The sequence below is a fragment of the Phyllostomus discolor genome, chromosome 10 (genome assembly GCF_004126475.2).
Source record: "Phyllostomus discolor isolate MPI-MPIP mPhyDis1 chromosome 10, mPhyDis1.pri.v3, whole genome shotgun sequence".
NCBI classification, from domain to species: Eukaryota; Metazoa; Chordata; class Mammalia; order Chiroptera; family Phyllostomidae; genus Phyllostomus; species Phyllostomus discolor.
In genome coordinates, this window is record NC_040912.2 from 50425691 (window position 1) to 50449205 (window position 23515).

Below are 23515 nucleotides of genomic sequence, written 5' to 3' on the forward strand. Positions count from 1 at the left end.
CTGATGTCTGTGAAAGGCAAGGGGGAAGGAAGGAGCAGTATGTAGTAAAAGCCTCAGACTGCAGTCTCTTCTCAATCACGAGGAGCCCAGAGTAAAGTCCTGTGCTGGGTGTGGCTGTGCTGCTCTAGGACGCTTGCTGTGCTCAGTCATTGCAGTAGCTCAGGAAGATAGTGGCATTGTGTGAACACTGCAGCAGATCTTTGGGGAAGGTGCAGCAGATGGAGCCTGCTCTTAACAGTCCTTACAGCAGGTTGTTTCTTTAAGGGAGTTCTGAGATGTGTGTGTGTACACATATACATATATACAAACATATGATGACATTTCTAACATAATATGTAATTAATTTTATCTTATTTGTGCCTTCAAGTAAAATATAAGCTCCATGTAAGCAGAGGTTATTTTATTGTTTTGATTTAGAGCAATGCTTGGTACATAATGGACACTCAATTAATACCTGTTGAATGAAGGCGTGAATGAAGGAATGAGTAGAGATGCCTTGAAATCTAATACTATCATTGCAACAGTCTCTGAGCATCCTAAGCAGCTAAATTGCACTAATGTATTGAGTTAACTGAAAGACTCAGTATGAATGAATGAGTGTTCTGATCATGGACACTGAAAAGTCAATTGAGAAAGGAACACTGTTGAATTATACAAAATTGAGAGGAGACTTTGTTTAATTTTATTGGCAATATTCTGTTTTACCAGCATGTGCAATAAATCAACACACACATGACTTCAGAGCAATCTGAGGTAGTCATCAGAAATGAATTTAGTTTTTTTGCAGTACACACCTGAAGGCAGTATGATAAGCTTGTGTCTACACTGAAGTATTTTTATGGTTTAAAAATGTCTAAGCTTATCCATAGCCTAACTTGATTAAGCTTTTCCAGTATCCTTATGGCATGGTCCCTCACCTGATATTGTTCCCTAGGCTTATATCATCAAGGTGAGGAGCTGACTGTGCTGTCACTTTGCAGTAAAAGCTAATTAGAAGAAAGAGACCTGGGACTGGAGCTGTCAACACACAGTTCTGTTACCAACTGTAGGTTTGAAAAGTCATTTCACTCTCCAGGTGTCAATTTCCTAATATAGAGACTAGGCATTATAGTACCTGGCTCTCTTATCCTTTTCTCATGTGTTAATGGGCAAAATGAATGCATCTTCCTCCTGTGGTAGAAATTTAAGGTGATGCTTATGGATCTTAAACACAAAAGATAGTGTATTTGCATAATTGACATCTTCAGCAATTAATTAGTGTCCTGTACCAAAAGCTGTACAGAAATAACTCTAGCTTTGAAGGGAGCCATGACTAAATGTTTCTGTTCTATTAGTAATGAAGCAGAGAGTGCCAGCAAATCTCTCTGTACGGAATTTCAACTACATGTGAAAAGTGCTTCAAAATGGTCATTATTTTTATGTTAGAAAGCGAATGACACCACATACTTGTAATAGGACTATTGTTGTCATCGCCTGGGGTCCATGACAGCTGAACACTTTTGTCGAGTTGATCTGTCAATTCTAAATCAAAGGGAGGATTTGGGACATCTGTAGACCAAACACAGACATCATAATTAACTGTCCATCCTTATGAGGCTCTTGTTTATTTCTGATATTATTCACAGAGGGGACATATTAAAGACACAGCACACTGAATGGTCAACAAGCATGCAACTGAAATGAAATAGAAACAACTGAGGTTGCTGGGAACACACAAGCACACTCCAGACACCCATCAATGAGCTCTGCTTATTTCTTTTTTGAATGAAACTAAATTACTTGTAGCCAAAACCAGTGAGGTGGGCATGGATGGTTCACCAGCATTCTCAGTGTGTGTCTTCTAATGAACATGAATGAGTGAAGACAGAAAAAATTGTATAGAAATTTAATTTCTAGTAAATGAAAAACAGAATAGTAAACACTGAAAAACATATACAGGCAAGTACATGTATATTTTAAAGAAGACTAAAGAAGACTCAAATGTTCTTCCTGAAACATGCTAAGCTAAATTATAGATTTAGGGGCTCCTGAAGAATATTTATATTTTTAATGGAATTCTATATAGGTAGCTCCCAGTATGCATACCTTATACAGAAACTCAGTACAGTAGTCAGGCAGGTACATGGGGAGGTGTGTTTACTCTCAGTGGACACAAGGGTACAGACATCTTTCAGGGTGAAGCTGTCCCAGAAGCAGTCTGCCTCTTCTAATGGTGCTTCTAAGATCCAGAGAGTTAGTGTTCCTCCCTGGGACTCTTCCTGACCTTGCTCCTGGGGGTGACTGTGGCTCTTGAAGGATCAGAGGCCATATAAAAATATGGACACTTTTTGTCCTGTCAGTAAGTAGCAATAAATGTCTACAAAGGACAGGTCTATAGTACAACTAATAATACTGTATAAAATCCAGCTGAGTTTATGCCACAAAATTAATTTATGTATTTATATGCTGAATAAAGATGAAGGTTCTTTAAAAGATTTCTGGAAATATTTCTGATTTATTTTCCAGACCCAGAACATTCACAGAACCTTAAGTAACCCCTTTTGTTTCTTTTCTTTAATGATTTATCTTTCACTAACACACAATGAGTTGGTTTTCTCTCATAGAAAGGGCCAATGTTGTTCTAAACATCTACTGCTTCCCTATGTAAATTTCTTAAAAATGGAATCCTAAAACAACTATTAATAGACTGAAGTAAAAATCTGATTTGTGGGATACTTGAAATAGCTTTTTCATTCTGTAAAATGTAGATGAAAGCTTTTGAGAAAACACTATGCTTCTTTACAAGGAAATTATATCAAACAGGGACTTGTATCCAATAAAATTACTTTATAATAACACATGGAATCTTTAGAAAAGAGTGGCAATCTATTCAGCAGAATGTTCCAGAGTTATAATGAAGAAATAATGCATAGCAGTAAAGGAGAAATCCAACAGAACATTCGACAGAACCCCTTTCCCTAAAGAATACAATGATATGATGGAGCAAAGTAATTTTTCTGCGAATGTGAAATTATTTGACAGAAAATAGAGAAAGAAGACTCATTAGTTTACCGTAAATGGGAGCTGGAGTTGGAGTAGGAGCTAGAAAGGACATTAATATAAAGGATTTTAATCACAATTAGTAATGGAAAGATAAAAGATAGCACAAGAAGACAAAGACTAAACATGATCAACATTATAAAACTGAGCCTTACGCTTAGCTGCGAGATATGGAATGATAAACATGCAGTAACAATTTAGGAGGGAAAACCTTCCCTTTGAAATAAAAATAGATTATTTTCCCCAATTTTTAGTACAAATATCACTAATATACATAACCACCACTGTATTCCAGTACTGCTACAGAGTATATTTACACTGAAATTATTGCCTCATGGGTATCTTGCCAAGAAAAGAAACATGAGCATTTAACTCACCTATAAAGTTGTAAAAATCTAACAAGCAAACAATTGCTATAGGTATTTTTCCTTTCTACCTAACACAAGGCAGCCAGTCATGCTGTGTGTGTCCCAGTTCTTACCAACAACAATAAGCACAGCGCTGGCAGAAACGTTGTCCAGAGTTGTATTGGCCACACACGTGTAGGTTCCATTATCATCGTCACTTACATCAGTTACCACCAAGTGGTCCTTGTCAATAGTGAACCTGTGAATAAAACACATTCAGAGCAATGGAAATGGACATCTAACCACAGCTGATGATTGCTTTACTGGCATGAATCTGTGAATTTGATAAAAGAGGAAGATGATGAAGATTTGTAGCACATTAGAGCTAAAAATCTTATACAACATGTACCACTTTGGTAATGATTCAAGTTGGAAAACAATTAGAATGAATTATCACCTTGGGTTATCAGGGCTGTCCATCATCTAGTCTGGTGGTGTTCAACCATGCCCCTGGAGTTTTAGGAGCTTCCTTAGAGACCAGGGACATCCAGAGGTGGGGGTGGGGAATAGGGTGGGAGGCAGCTCCAGTTACCTTACCAGAGGGCCTTCATGTGGCTTCTGCCGCTAAGACACTTTTGAATACCACTCATCGAGCTCAATTTCTAATGGAGTGTATATTTTAAAGTAATTCAGTATTTACTGTAGAAATTTTGTGTCGTTTCTGCCACATGCATAAACTCTTATAGGAGAAAGTAAATGCAAAGAATAGAGTCAGCTTCATCACTATAAACAGGAAGATTTAGATCAGCAGTCACCACAAAGAGTTTTCTAGAGGTCATTGTAGTCATGAGAAATTACTGAGTAGGTAAAAAATCCATGCAAATCCTTGCATCAGTTCATGCAATGTTTTAACAAAGCTGTATAAATCATTAACTGTCTTCACAGAGAATTTCAAAGTTAAAGCTTTAGCCAACTTAACCTGAAGGCCATTACTTCATATTTTCTTCCCATCTTTGTCATTCAGATCCCACAAGCAAAAGTGACCAGTTGAAGCATAGAACTAGATGGAAACTCTGGGCATATAGAGAAGACCACATTGTTCTTTTAGGGGCTATTAACAGCAACAGGGCGCCATTTCTGCACCCTGCAAGCAAACCACAAAAACTATTTTCACCAGCATCCAGCATTCCTTCCAACAGGGGGTGATGCTTGTAGTCACACTCTGACAGCTACAATTCACACTTTCAGCTCTGTGCTTGCTAGGTCAAATTGAGGGCCTCAACATGCTCACACAAGCTAAAGGGCTGCAACAGGCTCAGGTTCTTTTAAATGCTTTTTAAACTTTTTTCTTCTTTTTTGTTGGCTTTAAGTAAAATCAAAAGAAAACTCCCTATCCAAATAAAAAGCAGTGTCCTTTAAAATACGAGGATTCAGGCATACTCCAGTGATTATAGAGGTTGTACTTTCTGCCTGTTTGTAGAATGGTAATGAAAACATCTGCTGAAATTTTACAGCACAAGGCAGAAAACAATGGATGTTGTCCAAAGCCTGAAAGGTTTTTCTCATCCTGAATTGCAAGGAGACAACACACAGTGAAAGACAAACATTCTCAGGCCCTTATTTTAATAACTTGATGCCTTTTTAGGTACAAACATTATACAACAGGGAGGAAATACATATCTATTTTGGAGAGAGCAGACTTCAGAAACATTTAAAACATTATGGTTAAGTCATCATACAATAATCCTTTAATTCAATAGCAGCTTAAAGAGAGAAGCAAGAGAAAGGAAAGAAATCGTTTTCAAATACCTTCCATCATTGGGCAGCTCACCCTTATCCTTCAGCCAGAGAACAGTAGGGATTAATGTGTGATCATGTTTCACTTTACATTCGAAGGACACTGTACTCCCTCTTTGCACAACTGAGAATTCGGGCTGTTTAATGATCCTGGTTGGATCTGAAATTTAAAGTTATCGTTATCTCTTGCCAAAGCTGGAGAATTTGCTCAAAGTCACAAAATTCTTGAAAAAATTTTGTCACCTCTGCCTTACCTTTGATTTCTAAGTGGGCTTCATTCTTTGCCATTCCTAACTTATTCCTTGCAACACAGGTATAAGTTCCTGTACTGTCCTTTTGGGCCACAGGAATTTCCAAAGTTCCATTGTCATGTAAAACATAAGTATCTTCACGAAGAGCACTACCTTTAGTTCCTTTAAACCTTCATTACGGAAATAACCACAATGAGAATTTGTATTTGTATAATGTATAACCACATTACAATTTGAAGACACATAAAATGCCATGTTTGCAGTCAACATACCATGATCTACATTATAGTATCAAGTTCAGAGGTATTTGGAACCTGCACAGCATTTTGCATACATATTGGTCCATATAAGGATAGAATGTAAAACTGGGGAATCCAATGATCAATGACACACACAGAATTAGAGTGACAATTCAAAATACTACTTAAATTGTAATTTTCCTTATGAGAGATTTATAATTTTGTAGACACATTATTATATACTGTCTCTCTAAATAAGCAATAAGATGGGCAAAAATGAAGACTAGTCTTTCTGACATTTTCCCCTACTGTGATGTATTTGTAACTCCATCTGCAAGATACAATTCTAAAGAGATTTTGATTTCAAGGTTACAAGGGTTGTACTTTTGAAAGTATGACTAGGAAAATATTCAAGGAAGAAAAAAATAAAGCATATATGTAAATCACGTGTACCTCCAGCTTCTTGGTCAGTGTGAGACAGAAGTGAGGATGGATGAAAAGGCCAAATCACCCAGGACTAAGTGTTACCCTGCCACCTTAACTAGGAAATCACCTGCACAAGCACCCACACTTCTCTGAGGGTGAAGTGGGACATGGTGAGATTATCTGTTAACCCTGTATCTTGCTTTCATCTGTCATTATAGGTGGAACCCAGCACAGTGTCTGGCACCCGATAGAGGATCAATAAATGAATGTTCTTGTTTTCTTTCACTCATTCTTTCTGAGCTGTTGCCTATGCCAGCCTTGTTTCTTCCAGCTCATGCTAAAGTCAGCAAGTTAGGAGGATGAGCAGAACTTGCATCAGGAGCGTCATATGAAAGAGGACAGGGCTGAGCAGGAGTGAAAGAGCACAGGAGAGTTTGGCTGGATCTGGGTCAGGAAACTCAGCGGGCAGAGGTACTAAAGACAAACACTGGTGGCAACAAAAATTCTGATTTTGAGCTTATAGAATCTCTCTCCCACCCCAAATGATATTTTATAATCAGGAAATGTCCCTACCCAATCCCTCCAGCCACCATTCACGAAGTCCCAGGTAATGTCCATGGCATTGTAAAGTACAGCAACCTCAAAGTTTTTCAAAAACATTTACAGATATCTCTGTGGTTGACAAAGTGTGCTGCTAAATAGATTATACATGTGAAAGTATTTAGCACAGAGCAAGTAGTTAACAACTATTTGTGAATAAATTTAATAATTAATAAAATGATGGGTTCTGCACTGCCTTTCCACTATCTGTTCTCTGACTGACCCAACACATAGAGAAATATGAAGGCTTCGGCAAATGTAAATATTAAAAAGACATAGGGCCAATACTTACCACTCAATGGTAGGCAGAGGAGACCCAAAGAAAGCACAATCTAGTAAAGCAGGCCTGTTTGCAATGACCTGATAGAGTGTGTTCGCAGATGTAAGGATTCGTGGTGGCTCAGCTGAAAACATTATAAAAATGTAAAGTAAATATAAAATAAAATAACATTTAGACCCACCATGGATTTTAGTATATGTGCTGCCGAAGCTAGCACATAGACCCCCAGTGGATTTTATTGCATTTTGTTTTAAGGCCAATAGAGTTTACAGTAAAGTACAACAAATATGCCTCTGTCCTTATGTTTTCTGTCAGGTATGACACTACCAGTCACTCATGGAGGAAAAATGAAAGTGTTCTCCCTTTGCGTCATGCCTCACATATTACTCAAGCAGAGAATTTTAATACTTGATTTATTTACCTATATCTCTTACTATACTGCGAGTCCCTTGAGGGCAGAGAATGAGACTTTCATTGTTTCCCCCCCGAAACTATCACAGTGTCTGGCACAAATATCATGGCTAAGTACATTTTTGTTGGTGACTGGCCCATTATAGTCCCACGGTTACCATGGGGGCAGGGGTGGAAATGGAGCTGGCACAAGAAAACAGAGTGCTGATGATTAAAAAAACAGACCCAGCGCCGGCCAGGTGGTTCAACTTGTTGGAGCATTGTCCCATATATCTCTGGTTGTGGTGCTTATGGCAGGCAACCAATCCATGTTTCTCACATTAATGCCTCTCTCTCTCTCTTTCTTTCTCTCTCTCTCTCTCCCTCCACTCCCCTTCTTTCCTCCCTCCCTGCCTTCCTCTCTCTTTGGAATCAGTGAACATATCCTTGAAGGGCTGAAAAAAAAGGACCAGAAATGAAAAGTGCTTCTCAAACATCCACCAGTATGTTAACTGCTCAGCTCGTTTGATCTGCTGACCTTCATTCAAACATGAAGGAAAAAAATACCAAGTATTGGTTGGCTTCCTAACTTTAACTTTGCAAGGGAGCCTACTATACTGAAATTGAAATATAATTTCCTGGCACCATGAAAACAATTCTCACATAAAATTTTAACAAATTTGGTATTTTGGTAGTTTTGTCCATTATGAGAAATATAATGTTCACATAAACCAAGCATTTCAGAATATATTTGAATATGATATAGTTTTCAGAATCATGAAATTGTTATTCAAGTTGTCAGTTTCTAAGGATGGAACAGCACTAATATTCTGTTACTAATGACAGATCAATGATATTTTCCCATTGAGGGGTTTGATACCTGGTCTAACCATCTGCGAACATAGAAGAATGACTATTTGATTATTTGTATAAGTAGAATATCCCATGATAGATACCATGTTATGAAAGAACATTAAGAGCAGACTGCAAGACCCTTTAGACAGAGCAAGGTTTGTATTTTATTCATCTTTCTACATCCCTTATCGCTCCAAGTACTAAGCATTTCCATATCACATAGTAGATGCTCATTCCATTTTTGCTGAATGAATGGAAAACAACAGAAGTCATTACCTTAATCTGCCATGTCTTTAATAAAGGAAAAGCTTACCCAGCACATTTACAAATGCATTTGCCAGTAAGTATCCATATTCGTTAGAAGCATTGCACTGATACACTGCACTGGATCTTTCTTGAACATTTGAAAAAATAATGGTATCACCATCTATTTTTCTGCTGGGGTCATCAGGGGCAACTGTTTAGGTGTAAAAATAAAAAGTATATATTTATTCCTCTTTGCTTAGAAGATGTAAAGCTTGAAGCCCACATTATAGTAAGCAAAACAGAAATACAGACTAATTATACAGGAAGACTGATGTATATCCAGTAAGAAGGACAAGACCATGAACCCAAGCAGAAGCCTAATTTTTCTTTCTCAGAATTTATTAGTTACCACTTAACATGGGTGTATGCTCAATATTCATTTAGCTTTAAGTGGATTGACTCTGTAAGACTGAATATTATTTTGAGAAATGCAGGGGCAGAAAAGCACAAGTTAGGTGAAAGCAACAATACAAATTTAGGAAAACACTGTCTTGTTCACAAAGAAACTGTGGTCATTTATGAGGAGGCAAGTTAATAATATATTAAGAGGAGATGGCAAAGCAAGTAAAAAACTATAGAAACCCTCTAGCTAATCTAAATCTGTATTTTAGAAGCCTCTTATTGAAATAACTAAATAAATAAGTAAATAAATATAGAACTAATAATCAAATGTGAAGATATTTATTTTCCTGCTTTGGAAATCCCTGAGGCTGACATAGAAATAGATTGTGTAAACTTTCCCTTGAAGGTAGTATTTTCAGCTAAATCTCTCAAGTAATTTAAAAAATGCTAACTCCAGGATTGATCCTTACAGAAGCAGAAAGAAACTGGTTGGGAAACACAATATGTGAGAATGATGCCTGAGGCATGCCCAACAATTGGGAGGTGCTGTGCTCCTGGAGATAAATTCCTTTTTATAAATGCTAAACCTTAGGCTGGGAGCTTGCCTTGCTTTGAAGGTACGTTAAAAGGGATGATAGGTATCTGCCTCAGCATGCTCATCAAAATAAAAATGAAACAACAGCAGCTTTTCTCTTAAACTGCTTTTGTACGCTTAAGGTGAACTTTACTTTCATTCTACATACTATTTTCCTCTTCAATGACAGGAAAAGTATGTGCATCTAAGACATGATTATCACTGCATTTAAACTCCTTCATTACTTCAAAGTCTCAAATATTTGGTTCATCTGTGACTTATTAACTCACTAATAAAAATAAGCCAAAATATAGTTATTAATCCTTGTTTTACTACCCATATTCAAAGTATTGTGCTCATTCTTTCTTCATTAGTTTTCTACTGCTGCCATAATAAGTTACTACAAACCTAGTGGCTTAAAACCACACAAATTTACTACCATACAGATTTGTATGTAGTTGTTCAACACTCTGATCACAATCAATAGCTAATTTATGAATCCTCTTAGATGGTCCAAATGGTCTGGTTATGCCAAGATACTCGAGTCAGCATCTTAACTCATAGCTCCTGTTTATGACTGTGGTATTTTTAAAATTGCCTTAGGAAACATGTTATTCTAACCAGAAGACAAATATAAGTTCTAATTCCTTGAATAGGTATAGATTTCACCAATAAACTACAGCAAAGGACAGAAGTGTCACACTGACCTAGGAAGTGAACTACAGCTGTAGCTAGGTAGCCAGGTACCCAGAGAATGCAGGCCTCAGGACAGCCAGCTTCCTTGGTTCAGATCTCAAGTCTAGCATCCTCAGGGTCTTTTTGACTCACACGCTCTCGGTGATGCCCATCTACTGCCTCAATAAAGCATGCTAGGACACAGCAGCATTTCTGAGTCTCATTCTCTGTCAGTTACTCTTAGCATTTTTAGACCCAGCACTTGGACACTCACTGCTGGAACTCCTCAGGGGACTCCCAGTATGCCCACATGTCCATTTGGACTGCACCTCTGTGCTTGTGCCAGGCAGTGGAGGGCCGGGACTGAGTGATTGGCACTTTAGGCAGTGATGAGGCCCAGGAAGAGCTCTGGCTAAATCTGTCTTGATGGGTGGCAGACTGAGTGGGAAGAGCTCCTCTAATTCTTTAAGTATGTTGACCTCTGAGGAGTTATAGCACCCTGTGTTGTTTAATGGTGTAGAGTTCCAGTTTTGGAAGATGGAAAAGTTCTGGAGATCTCATTTATAATAAGGTGAATATATTAACACTACTGAACTGTACACTTAAAATGGTTAAGATGGTAAATTTTATGTTATATGTTTCTTAACCACAATTGTTATTTTAAAAAGTTACATCGCCATGACCATGGAAGACCAGCCAGTAAACAAAGCTGGAGGACAAACTTCCCCTATTAAGGATTCTTCTCATCGATCATGTCACAACATAAACTACTTTGAAAGGTTTTATGCAGCTCACAGTTGCACTTTTTGATATTAATCTCTACCTGAAAGGCATCCAACTGTATGTGCCCTATTTTCACTAAATGGAGCAGGCTTTGCATATTTTTGGCAAGGTATTTGGGAATAAAATAAACCTTTAAGTAAGAGTAGTGAATAGCAGGTCTCTCTCCCTGGGGTTTGGGCCACCTTTTCCTTACGCACTTACTAATGAAAAGCAAACAAACCCAGGAACTGTCCCCATGACATACAGAGGCTCAGCTGGTATTTGGACAAAAAATGAAATTGCTAGTATAGAGATACTTGAAGCCTTTGGGCTCTCTGCTCGCTACTGGGTGGGAATAACTCTCTAGAATCCAAATCTAAGTTATCCAAAGGAATAATAATTCTGGAAATAATTAATTTCATTTGCTATAAATGCATATTGGAGAAAGAAATTTAAGAGCATCATATTACTGCATGTAACTTAAAGCCCTGAGGGTAAGGGTCAGAACTGGGGTGACAGCCTTCCACAATACTTTCCCTTATCCTTACTGTCCTGACATGGCCAGCCAAACTCTGAACACTTCCAACATTCAGAGAATGAGAATAATAATAATTAGTGCCATCTTACATGTATAGAGTACTACCAATTTTAAAATATTTTATATCTATTATGTAATTTTATTCATAAAATTACATAATAGATATACACTTATAATTTATACTTATACTTATACACATACACATAATATACTTTATACTTATACACATAATACTTATACACATACACATAATATACTTTATACTTATACACATAATTATAATACACTTATAATTTAATATTTTAAAAAGAACTTTGTGAACTAGATTAACTGGATAGAATATGTATTTTGAAAATGAGAAACTCAATACTGGAGCACTTCATAGTTTGTTTAACATGAGATCAGTTGCTCAGCTTTTCTGAGTTAGTCTGTTTCATAAATGTCTCCAGAAATCTGAACATTTGGGAATAATATTCCCAAACAAGTATCTAGATGAAGAGATAAATTTTCCTCTTCAATTACTTATTCCATCCACTATATGGGGATGCAAACTGGCCCTTTACTTTTGAGAAACAGAAGGGAGATGCCTTGGTGGAATCTTGGGAATATCCTGCTTTATTCCTCCATTCCCCTGGCTGCTTATCATGTGTTTCTGGTTTTCAGTCTCTCACTGCAATGCTAGCAATATACATAATTGTGTTAGGAAAAAGTCTTCTGTGATTCTCATTCCTTTTAACATAATAATGGTGTGATCTTATATGCGTTCCCTTATATATATGCTCCTACAACTCACATGGAACACGATTCCAGATCTACAAGCATTAGGCTCTCCTGCTGTCTCCTCCAACAGGGATGGGAACTATGGTGCACATGGCCATGGCCTTGGACATTTTCTTTCTGGTCCTGGGTTCTACTTCCACACTATCCCAGACACTGCCAGTCATGTGGTAAAATCAAAGTTCTCTTTCAGCACCAGCTCACTGCATCCATGTTCTTTTTCTCGACTTCTATAGGTTGTTTAAAAAATATTTTTGGTAGACTTGGACAAATTACATATTTCATAGATTATTTTTTGCTCCAAGAAAAGTTTAAAGTAACCTGGTGAGTTCTGCGGGGACAGAGCTTTGGAAGACATTGAGATTAGAGCTCAGTTGTTGAGTTCATTCTCCCAGTGTTGTAAAACAGGCTCCAAGTCTGGAATACACAGTCACAAATCACTAACACCATTTTGCTAAAAAATCCCTCTCTCTCCCTGATCCTGCTTCTCCTTTTATAGTATTTATGTGCACTTGCAGCTAGGGCCTGCAGAGGTTGCAGGAGTGTCACTGTCCTTAGGTGACTTCCTGCAAGTCAGGTGTTGGGAGGCTGCATCTCTGGGAGTATGGTCCCCTGACAGTGTCTCTGTTGTGTGGCACCTCGGGGGGGGGGGATGCTACACAGCTCCCTGTATGATAATGCTGCAGAGGCACAGCTGTTCCCTGCCCCTCATTCTCAGCAGCTGCTCTACCCAAGGTGTCAGCAGGCTCTTTGGTGAAATGTGTTGTCAGCAAGTCAGCTTGTGTTCCCAGCTAACTTCTGCAGCCCAGTCTAGGCCCCCCTGAAGGTTAGGAATAAGTGACAATTCTGTGCCACTCTATACTGCTACAGACTTTGCTCTGCCTACCCCTGCTTCTCTGCCACCCTTCCCCCTGGACCTGTCATTGCTGGATGCAGCAAACTGCAGATGAGAAACAAGCCCCAGTCCCCTGTTTCCAGACCTCAAAGGCAATTCTGTTTAGGGTCCTCTAAATTCATAGGGGTACCATCAAGCAGGGTGGAGAGGCACAAAGCTCCTTGAACTTACATGAAATTCTTGACATTTTTCTTCCTCATTTACTCCTTATGTTGGATCAGGGTAGGATAACACAAGATGGGGGCATGCCGGGGTGACTTTGAACTTAGCTGTTTATGACTTAGTGTCTAGCCAAAAGGCCACTCAGCAGAAGCTGTAGGTAGACCAGCTGCTCAGGGTGGAGAGAGTAACAGAGGTGTCCCTGTAGTATCATTGTGCAGAGAGCTATAAGGGTTCTTAACAGGTATCTCAGCAATTTACCTCTTAGTTATGAGATTCAGAAATAGCAATCCACACACATTTAATTTGGCCACCAAATGTGGAGAAAGAAATCTTTCATGGATGCTTCACATCACTGTGGTGTAAACATATAGCACTTTCTCCCAGCACCATGGGGCAGCCTGGCGGGCCACGGGAGGGCTCTTGTCTGCTGCCACACTGCATAGTGTTTTTCCCCTTGCGTGTGCACCAGAGGGACTGCTCTGAGGCACGTCAGAGGTTGAAGGACCTTTGGTACCTCTGGAATTCTGATCCTATCTTTGTTCAATCTCCTGCTTTCTTTCCAGTGGGGACTTAAATACTTTTGAAATGGAAGAAATTAACTAATATGGAACATGACTTGAGGGATTTTTGTTCTTTTTTCAATTTGGACCTAATCAGATGATTTGGGATTATAGTAGAAGGGCCTTCCTTATCTCCTGAGACTACTGTCCTGTGCCAACCCCCCTCCCCATGCCTGCCCAAAGCAGGCCTTTCACAGTTGACCCTCCCCAAAAACATTTCATTTAAAGAGGCGTGTCTATAAAGCTCTTAATATAACACCTATGCTGGGGCTGGAAGGGCAATAAGCCAAGGGAATAAGGAGGAAAGATCAGCTTCATTATTTAATCTCCCCTTCTTCTTGTGTTACTAACCCATTTCTGTCTCAATTTTCCTTGCTCATGATTGCATTCTGGCTGCCAAGCTCAAGGATTTATCTTTTCAACATTCCCTGGCTCCCTGGTTTTCCTGCTGTGTGGCTAGGAGGATGGCCCTGCCCACTGAGTTCTGTTGAAGCCATATCTCAGTGCCCATTTAACCTTCCATAAATGGGCACAGGCCTCTGAGCTGTAAAATATGGTGTCCAAGTGTTGAGCATGCTCCATCCTTTATTGCCGTGCATTCCTAAGAAAAGCAGAAAATGTACCACAAAACTTGTTTTAGTTCTGGGCTTTCTTTCACATTTTTTCTGTTTTCATTCATATGTCTCTGAGAGTGGTAACAGCTTCCCAATGCACAACCACTCTGCAGTTCTTGATTCTGATCATGGTTAAAATTGCTAGTAGAAACATCCAAACCACCACTTGCTGGGGTTAAAATCTGCTTTAGAAACTGTTTTCTCCCAGGGGTATATTTCCTTTTACAGGCTATCTGTTTCAGAGTATAGCCATATACTGCTTAATGACGAGGATCGTCCTGAGAAATGAGTCATTAGGCTATTTTATCATTGTGTGAACACCATGGAGTGCACTTATACAAACCTAGGTGGTACAGCCTACCACACACTCAGGCTGAATGGTATATCAATATTGTATATGCCTTCTGTTGTTGACTGAAAAATCATGATGTGACTTATGACTAAATCTGATAACTTCTGTGTGACAAAAACAAACTCCTAAAAAATACTCATGGAATGGGGTGCTCTTACTCAGTCTAGACTTAAAAATGTAAGAACTTGGTGATGAGAAAAAGGGACTTGTGCCATTCCAAATATGCCAGTAGTTTTTAGAGTCATCTTAGGGTAAAGACTGTTTCAGATAAGCCAGTTTAATGGACCTTTGGTTATGGAAATATAGAACCAATTTTTGATTCTGTCTTGAGGGAATGAGGGTCCAAGTTGCTCTACATCATAAACCTAAAAGGTTGTCTTTATTGTGAGTAAAGGGTATCTTTGCAGATTATTATGCTATTGACTGAAAGGGTGACCCTAAGGCTGGGTTTTAAAAGGAAACTGATTTTCTCTTCCTCTGGGTTTAAGGGAAGGTCTGCACTTCAAGAAGGGGAAAAGCTCTAACATTCTCCCTTGGGTAGCAGCGGGTGGGTGAGGTTGAGAAAGAGGAGACTCAGTGGGCTCTCTGCGCATGGCCATGGCTTCAGAATCCAGTGGCAGAGAGGTTTAATATTTGTTTTTAGTTTTCTTTTCTTTTGCTATAACCCCCTTCTACTATCCTCAAGCCTTTAACCACTTTTGTATAAAACTGGTCTTTGCTGTGATTTAGGAAATTAATGGAAGGGCCTGGGGCCACACTTGAGGGACTGCTCTGGACAGCAGAATGGCAGCCTGGAGAAGCTGGCTGAGAAAACTGCCCGGAGGGGTCCAGGGAAGGTGGCAGAAGAGAAGTGACTCAGCAGCCAGGACTCAGGGAAGCTTGTAAAAGACATGACTGGGGTGAGAGGATGTGTTCTCTAGGTATTCAATGGGACAGTGACCTCTGCAGCCTTGAGAACTTGGGAACATCTGGATTATATTTAGGAATAAAAACTCCTTAAATTAAGACAGCTGTGTTTCTTATTTTTGTACCACTGGCTCTAACCCTAACCCACCTCCTCTGATTCTTAGATGTTTCCACAAACCTCTACAAATTTCGAACAATAAAGATAATCTGAACTTCTCAGTAACTTTTATTTCTGACCCTGCCATTCCTCATATGATGCATGTAAACAAACAAACAAACAAACAAACAAAGGAAATGTCCCCAAGTCCCAATCAACACATACCATTATAGTACAAAATGTTCAGTCATAATAAATGCCAAAAGGTAGTAAGATAAAAATCTAAAGGTAATTTGGTGACTATTTAATTTATATATGGTTTCCATCCTTAAGCCAAATTATTTTTGCCACGATTTTTTCCCTGTTGAGATGTAGCTATGCTCTGAAAAGACACCACAACTGGAGCCAGTTAAGGAAACTTACTTTCTATTGGGACTCCATTTGATAACCAACTAATTCTGGGTTTGGGGTTGCCGTTAGCTCTGCAGATTAGGGCCCCGTTCTCTCCTGGGGACAGCACAAGGTTTTGAGGTGCCGTGATCCAGTATGGAGCCGCTTTATAGAGGAAAGAAAAAAAAAACAAAAATTTGAATCAAATAAGTATTCTAGTAAATTTAGTACATTAAACTATTTTAATAAAAACTATTTTTCAAAATATGTTAGTTTTATTTTTAGAGTGAATAGATTTATAAGTGGTGCTTCAAACATACTTCAGATTTTCAAGAGAATATGTAAAAAGATTCACTGACATCTATGTATTATTTTTAGACATTTTTGATACAATTATCATCATGTGCTTTACATTAATCAATTGTACATTAAACAGGGGAAAGATTTATCTAAGGGTAAGCAATTTACAGGCATAGATAGAGGTAAAATGTGAATTTAAATTCTGAGCCCCACAGTATATAGGTAATTATAAAATTAGGAAGCGATTTTTAAAACTTTGAAAAGTTGCAAAGTTAATATATGTTCCCACAAGCCCTTTATCCAGCCTTCTCTAATGTTAACATTTAAATAACCATAATACAGTTATCCAAACAAAAAATTAACATCAGTACAACACCACTAAACTACACACTTTATTAGAATGTCCTCTGCTTTTCCACTGCCTTGTTTCTGTCCCAAATCCCTGTCCTGGGTACCACATTGCATTTACTTGTCATGTCTCCTTACTTAGCTTTCTCCAATTTGAAAGTTTCTTGGTCTTTTGTGTCTTTCATGACTTTTAGAATATAAAAGAGCACCGATTAGTTATTTTGTAGAATGTCTTTCAACTTGGGCTTGTTTTCTTATGATTAGACTGAGGTTTTGGGTGATGGACCCTTCTGATTACATCATATCAGGGAGTACAGGGTATCAACATGACTTATAACTGGTTGTGTTAATCTCAATCACTTGGTTAAGGTGATGTTTGACAGGTTTCCCCACTGTAATGTGATTATTTTCCTGCTTTCCATACTCTATTTGCTAGTGAGTCAATAAGTTCAGCCCACATTCAAGGACAGGGAAATTAATTGATCTCCATAGGGGAGAAATCTTAAAGAATAAGCAGACATGTTAAAACTGCCTCAGTAATTAAATTTTTTTTTAGCCACAGGGGTGGGGGTGGAGATACTTTGAGGCTATGCAAATATCCTGTTTCCCCTTAAGGTTTCATCCACTAATTTTAGCATTCATCACTGGCTCTCGCCTGCAGCAGTGATAACTGCGGGATTGTAATGGTGATTTTCCATTTCCTTCCCTCTTTCTACATTTATTAATTGGAATTCTTTTGTAAAGAACATGTGGGGGAGATAATTATTAATCTGATTTAGATACACTACACCATAAATAGCAATGAGAAGAGATTCGAGGTACCATAAATTTGATATAAATTCACATTTATTAGTATTGATGAATATAATGAAAGGCATGCTAATTGAAGATTAAGGGCCTCTCACGAATACAAGAGCAATGCATTTTAAACAATGATATATACCTTTCACTGTGACAGAAATGGTATGATGAATAGATCCTAATGCATTTTTTGCTATACATTGGTAATTTCCGGAGTCTGCTTCTGAAACCTGAAGGATCTGTAGCGTTTTCTGAAAGTTCTTATAATATGTCCGGTTGAAGGGTAGTGTTCCTTCTTCTTTCATCCAGTAAATAAGTGGCGTAGGCCTGAGAAGATAAAGAAATAAATGATGATGATACAAAGAAAGAAGTTGACCTACCTACTTTTGAGGATGAATTTTCATGCAAGTTTGTCACAAATTCTTTATATACTCATAAAGCTAATGAGAAGTGTATAGGTACATTACCATCACACTTTTATAAATAATGCTCAAAACCTTATATTTAAAGCTATAAACTACCATTTTCACATAAGCAGAACTGTACTACTTTATGGTGCATCACATGAACTTTGAGTTCAGTGATACAGTGAGAATGCCAGCATGAGTTACTTTACTGAAGGGTCCTAAATGTTTACTTCAAAGTTCTGATCAATGAGGCACACTTGGAAAATCTTACATGGAGATACTATGTCAGCCAAAAGAATTACCATGAAATTGCCCTGGCTGGTGTGGCTCAGTGGAGGGAGTGCTGGCCTAGGAAGCAAGGGGTCAGTGGTTCGGTTTCCAGTCAGGGCACATGTCAGGGTTGCAGGGACAGGACCCCACTACGGGGCACTCGAGAGGCAACCACACATTGATGTTTCTCTCCCTCTCTTTCTCCCTCCCTTCCCCTCTGTCTAAACATGAATAAATAATTAATTAAAAATCTAAAAAAATGAATTACCATAAAATTAATGATATCGGGCTAGAATTTTTAATCTGCTGGAGTTAAAGACGCACAGAGAAAGAGATGAAACACATATTGTGTCCAGGAACTTTTCCACATGTTTCCATATCAAATGGAAAAAAGCTTGTTATTTAATAGCAAGCTATTTAGTAGTGTAAATGAAGTAATTAGAGAAACAGCACTCTTTCTTAATTTCATTATTAGTTATATTTTAAAATATTAAACCAATTGATAAGAATAAACTCATGTATTATTCACACCATTTCTTATGGTGTTTTTCATTAAATTATGAAATATATAGAGAGAAGAAAAGCCATAACATAGGCTTGAAGTTAAAGTATCTACTTCAAAGTGCCAACCCTATCCCTAAATTGCTCTCTGACCTTGGATCCCTGACCTTTGGGCTTCAGTTTCCTTAGCTGTCTTACTGGGGGTAACATCAAGTGGCTTCAGAAGGTTTTCATGAGGGTAAAATAAAAGTCCATTTGACACAACATTTACTGAGCACTGAACTATAGGCCAAGCACTGAGTTGTGTGTTGGGAAGATAAAGATGAAAAAAGAATGATCCAGGTCCTCAAGAAGATCACAATATTTGTCATTAGAAATGCAAGTGGGATTAATTGATTTTTAGAATTGATTTTGGTTTATTTGGTTGAATAAAAATAATTGAACATGCATAGTTTATGAAATGGCTTCTAAAATAAGACATGCTGTGACTATAACAAGGGGTAGAAAATGTGAAATAATTTTGAAAAGTTGAAGATACTATACATGTGGAATCTGACAGCATATTATGATGTTTCCTTATAGTCAGATTTATCTGCATCTCACACAGTCTGGAGGTTGAGAGGGTGGTGCAGGTAGAAGCATGAGATCATGGCTTCACTAAGTCATACACTGTTCTGGAGGCCTGCTACTCTGCTGAGCTGGTGTTAGGAATTAGAAATATTTTGATTCCATGAGTCTTATGCTTATCGATTTGTAAGTGACACAGTTCCAATCTTAGTTTTATAATATTCCAAGCTTTTAAAAAATTTTTAGAAGTTCAATGCAATTTCCAAGTTTTTATGGGTTTTTTTTAGTATGTCATTTGTGGGAAGGGGGATCACTAAATTGTGAGAATGAGTACCTCTACTCCCAAAGGGTCGAAGGTTGGTGGATTAAAACTTTTTAACACAACAATTATGAAAATTGCAAGGGTTTTATCTTCTGTTTTTTAATTCTAGGGCAAGATAAATATACTTTAATACTTTGTTGGTTCTGAGTTACTTGAGAGTGTGAGTTCCTGACATGGCCAGAAGAGGCCTCCCTGTGTCTCTGGCAGTAAAGCTGTACCTGAAGGCTGATTCTAGGAATGAATGTGAGACTGCTGAGTTAGCAGGTCAAGGACAGCACAGATCACATGTGATCACAATATATTTCTGAAAGTCTATTCAATGTTTTCAGCATATATGCGTGTATCAATAGCATTTGCTCTGTGCCAGGCATAACAGGGGACTAGGTAGAATCTTGCTTCTAATGTGTACCTAATGTAACAGTGGGTGTTGTATCTGAGTGAGGCCTTCCCACAACTCCTGTCAAAGGTACATGGGTTCTAGGGGTGGCATCAGCTTTGAGGTGTGCACAGACGAGACATTTGCAAAGACTCTGGGCTTGTGACTTGCCATTAGGACGTACAGGAAGGAACAGTGTGCCAGTTCCAAGGCTAGGCCCTAAGAGGTCATGTGTGCCTCTGTTATTAGGAGAATTAGCCTGGGCTGGACTGCTAGAGGGATGCAAGAAACTCAAAGCCAAGAGCTCAGCGGCCAGACCCTCAGAACTGTGAACCCATAGCTGAACCACCAAGCAGGCACAAGAGCAGGCTCTACCTGTGTCAGCTGGATCTAACCCATTCTAGCACAACCACCCTGAAGACCTATAGAAAAAAGATCGATGATACATAGCTATTGTTTTTAAGGTACTAAGTTTTGAGGTGGTTAGTTACACACAGTAGCAAAATAATATACCCTAATTATAACCATAACAATCAAAAGACGATTACTGATACTTATTTCCGGAGAAATTATTACATTAAAATATTTTAATAATATAAGATTCGTATGGCTTATAATGGAAATAATTATCAGATTTTTCTTGATGCTTGATGGAATTAGTATAAAACAATGACTCTTCCTCTGATATTAATACTTCTCTACCAATCTATTATGTTTTTATAAGAAATGAAAGCATTTAAGACAGAAAGTATTAACTCACAGTCCTTCTGCAATGCACTCTAGTGAAAGAACATTTCCTCTTAATTCCTCTTTGTTACTTGTGTTGCCTTCTGGAGTTAAAAATGTTGGTGGCCTCTCTCTATTTAATTTAGCTGAAAATGAGAAAATCAATATACGTGAAAAGTTATGAATATGTATTTTTAGAAGCACAGTTCACTGCCTAAAAAATCTAATCCCCTTTCAAAACTATTTGATATTATAAAATTTGTTAAACTACACATGCACACTCTCTGCCTTACAAATAGCTCTTGCTCTCTCAGCCAGGAATAGAGACATTTGGGTTGCATAAGCACTAATAATAGTAAGAACTATTCTTTTTTTGTATGTTTTCTTAATTTGGGTTATATTTTTAAGAATTTTTTGTGGGTAGGTAAAATTTCAAAATGTAGACATAGAAAGGAAAAAACAACATTCTCAAAATATACATCACTTAAAAATTAGTGCTCAGGTCAAAGAGAAAATGGACTATTTACAGTCTGGAAGACGTTATATTTTTCTGAAGAGCATGGCAATGGAGAGGCTATTTTGGTTTATACCAGGGGCTACATTGCACTCATTTCCATAGATTAGTCATGGAGATAAATCTGTGGTAGATGTTTAACATATCAAACTCCCCAAACTGCAAGGTTTATGGAAAATAAAACAAAACTAGAAAGTTTCTGATAGAGGTCTGGCAAATTTTGCCATAAAGTGCCAAATTTTGAAGAAATTGAAATTGGTTTCCTCAATGAAAACATAAGGAGGGCTCCAGTAAGAGCTCTCAGGGAGATTTAGGCAGGCCACCTTCTTTCTCACGGAGCTGTTGCCTAAGTGTGGCTTTACATTCTGACGAACTCTCAGAAAAACTTAAAGTAGAAATCCCCATATTCAGATTCTACAGCCCTTCACAATTTTCAAAACTTTAATGTATTAACTATTTGATGCTCACAAAAACTGGATAAAATGCAATATATGAATTATTCTTATTTCTCAGAAGAAAAAATTGAATATAAAGAAGGTAATACTTGAGAGAAATTAGAGTTTTTCTAAGATTTTAGAGATAGCAGAGGAAATCTTTAGGAAATAACTTTGGGAATGGTTTTGAGGCCGGTATCTTTCAGAAGTATATTAAAATAAAATAAGACAGGAGTTGTGGTATGCGAACTCTGGTCATTGATAGAATCTTAATGTTTTTTACTTCACATCTCGAAGGTAAAAAATTAATACAGCAGAAATTCTGCCTTATAGATAATTAACAGGACCCCATATCCAGAAACCATAATTTTCATTGATCCACTCTGTATCTGAGACCACCCACATTCCCCTTAAAGAAATCAAATTCTTTTCTTTTTGAAAGAATGAAGTCAAACATTTTATTTTTAGAGATAGTACTTCCACTGAAGATAGTGACTGGGTTTTAAACAAAACTAAGAGAAATACTATTGCTAATTTTATGATATTGATAATGTCATGTGAAAACAGATGCGAAATATGATGACTTACTATCAAAATCCACTTAATGGTTACTAATGGCTAAAGGTTACTAAGATTTTGAATGGTTAGTATTCAAGTACCCTCCCAATTCTTATTTGGCTCATGAGGAAAATTTATGAATAAGACAAAAAATGAAAAATATAATTCTGAACATACATGAAAAAAAACTTTCCAAATCACATGAAAAGGTTCTTTATATGAAAACAGCTATAATAATTTTCATTATTATACATACAACATAGAAAATGTTTTAGTGGCATGTATGCAAGCTTATAGCTAAATTTCATTAAAAACATACATTTATTCTAGTGGTATTAAACATGTAACTAGGAATTTCATAAAGAAATAAGGTTAAATAGCCATGGAGGTGAAGTTAGTGAACTAAATTCTACAATGAAGGAGAGAATATCAGTTACAATCACCATAACTCACCACCATAAACCTCAGTGTCACTCAAATTAGCAGCTATAGTGTCATTCAATTCATCCACTGAAATAAACAGAACATTATGAAGATGTAAAAAGTAGGGGAGAAGGTATTGTATAAAAAAGTACTGGGCAACAAAAGCAAACATATACAGCTATGCTGACCAAGTATCATCCTCACCAACCGAAAAGAGTGCTTTATATTGTACATGACAAGCTTGTTAATTTACTCAGTTACCCCCAACCAGTATTATGTGAACATACAACTGAAGCTGTGGGACTGCCAGTTAAAGGCATCATGGGGCATAAAGCACATACAAATGTGCAGAACTCCAGTAGGTTCAGAAAGTTATCAGGAAAACAGATATGTAAATAACAGCAGAGCATGTAAAACATAGTATTTAGGGTATGCATGCATGCCCTTTACAGCACACATGCCAACACTTTAGTCACTATGCAGAGGTAGTTTCCTGATCAATGGATCTTCTGTTTTCTTCAGTTAGTAGTATCTAATAGTTATTATTTTGCACATATTTGTACACATCATTGAAAGACAGATTCAGGAAGTCAAACTCTTACCTGACACCACCTTCACAGAAATAGGTTGCTTCTGCTGTATGGTTTGAGTGTGGTTAAATCTGGCATAACAGATATAGTCTTCACGAGTATCCTCTGGGAGAACATTGGAAAAATAAAGGTCTCCATTCAGACCCTGGGAAACCCTCTCACTTTGTGGAAGTCTTTGAAAGGCTGGAGAAAGGCACAAAGATA

The 23515-nt window shown here is 37.7% G+C and overlaps 1 protein-coding gene across 17 annotated transcripts in view; it reads right to left on the reverse strand.

Moving 5' to 3' along the window:
- NRCAM (neuronal cell adhesion molecule) overlaps positions 1-23515 on the reverse strand; it is a 312085-nt gene that overhangs the window by 43370 nt on the left and 245200 nt on the right. For 7 of the 17 annotated variants that reach the window (XM_036010793.1, XM_036010803.1, XM_036010794.1 and 4 more), the window contains 12 exons: positions 23324-23494; positions 22752-22808; positions 20827-20938; positions 17766-17950; positions 16208-16339; positions 8538-8681; positions 6992-7103; positions 5438-5604; positions 5196-5343; positions 3521-3645; positions 3052-3081; positions 1447-1548 (listed from right to left, as the gene is read on the reverse strand). In XM_036010793.1, coding sequence (XP_035866686.1) covers positions 1447-1548; positions 3052-3081; positions 3521-3645; positions 5196-5343; positions 5438-5604; positions 6992-7103; positions 8538-8681; positions 16208-16339; positions 17766-17950; positions 20827-20938; positions 22752-22808; positions 23324-23494 — 1485 coding nt within the window. The remainder of the gene's footprint in view (positions 1-1446; positions 1549-3051; positions 3082-3520; positions 3646-5195; positions 5344-5437; positions 5605-6991; positions 7104-8537; positions 8682-16207; positions 16340-17765; positions 17951-20826; positions 20939-22751; positions 22809-23323; positions 23495-23515) is intronic. The other 10 variants (XM_028525406.2, XM_036010799.1, XM_036010797.1 and 7 more) reach the window with 3 other exon arrangements.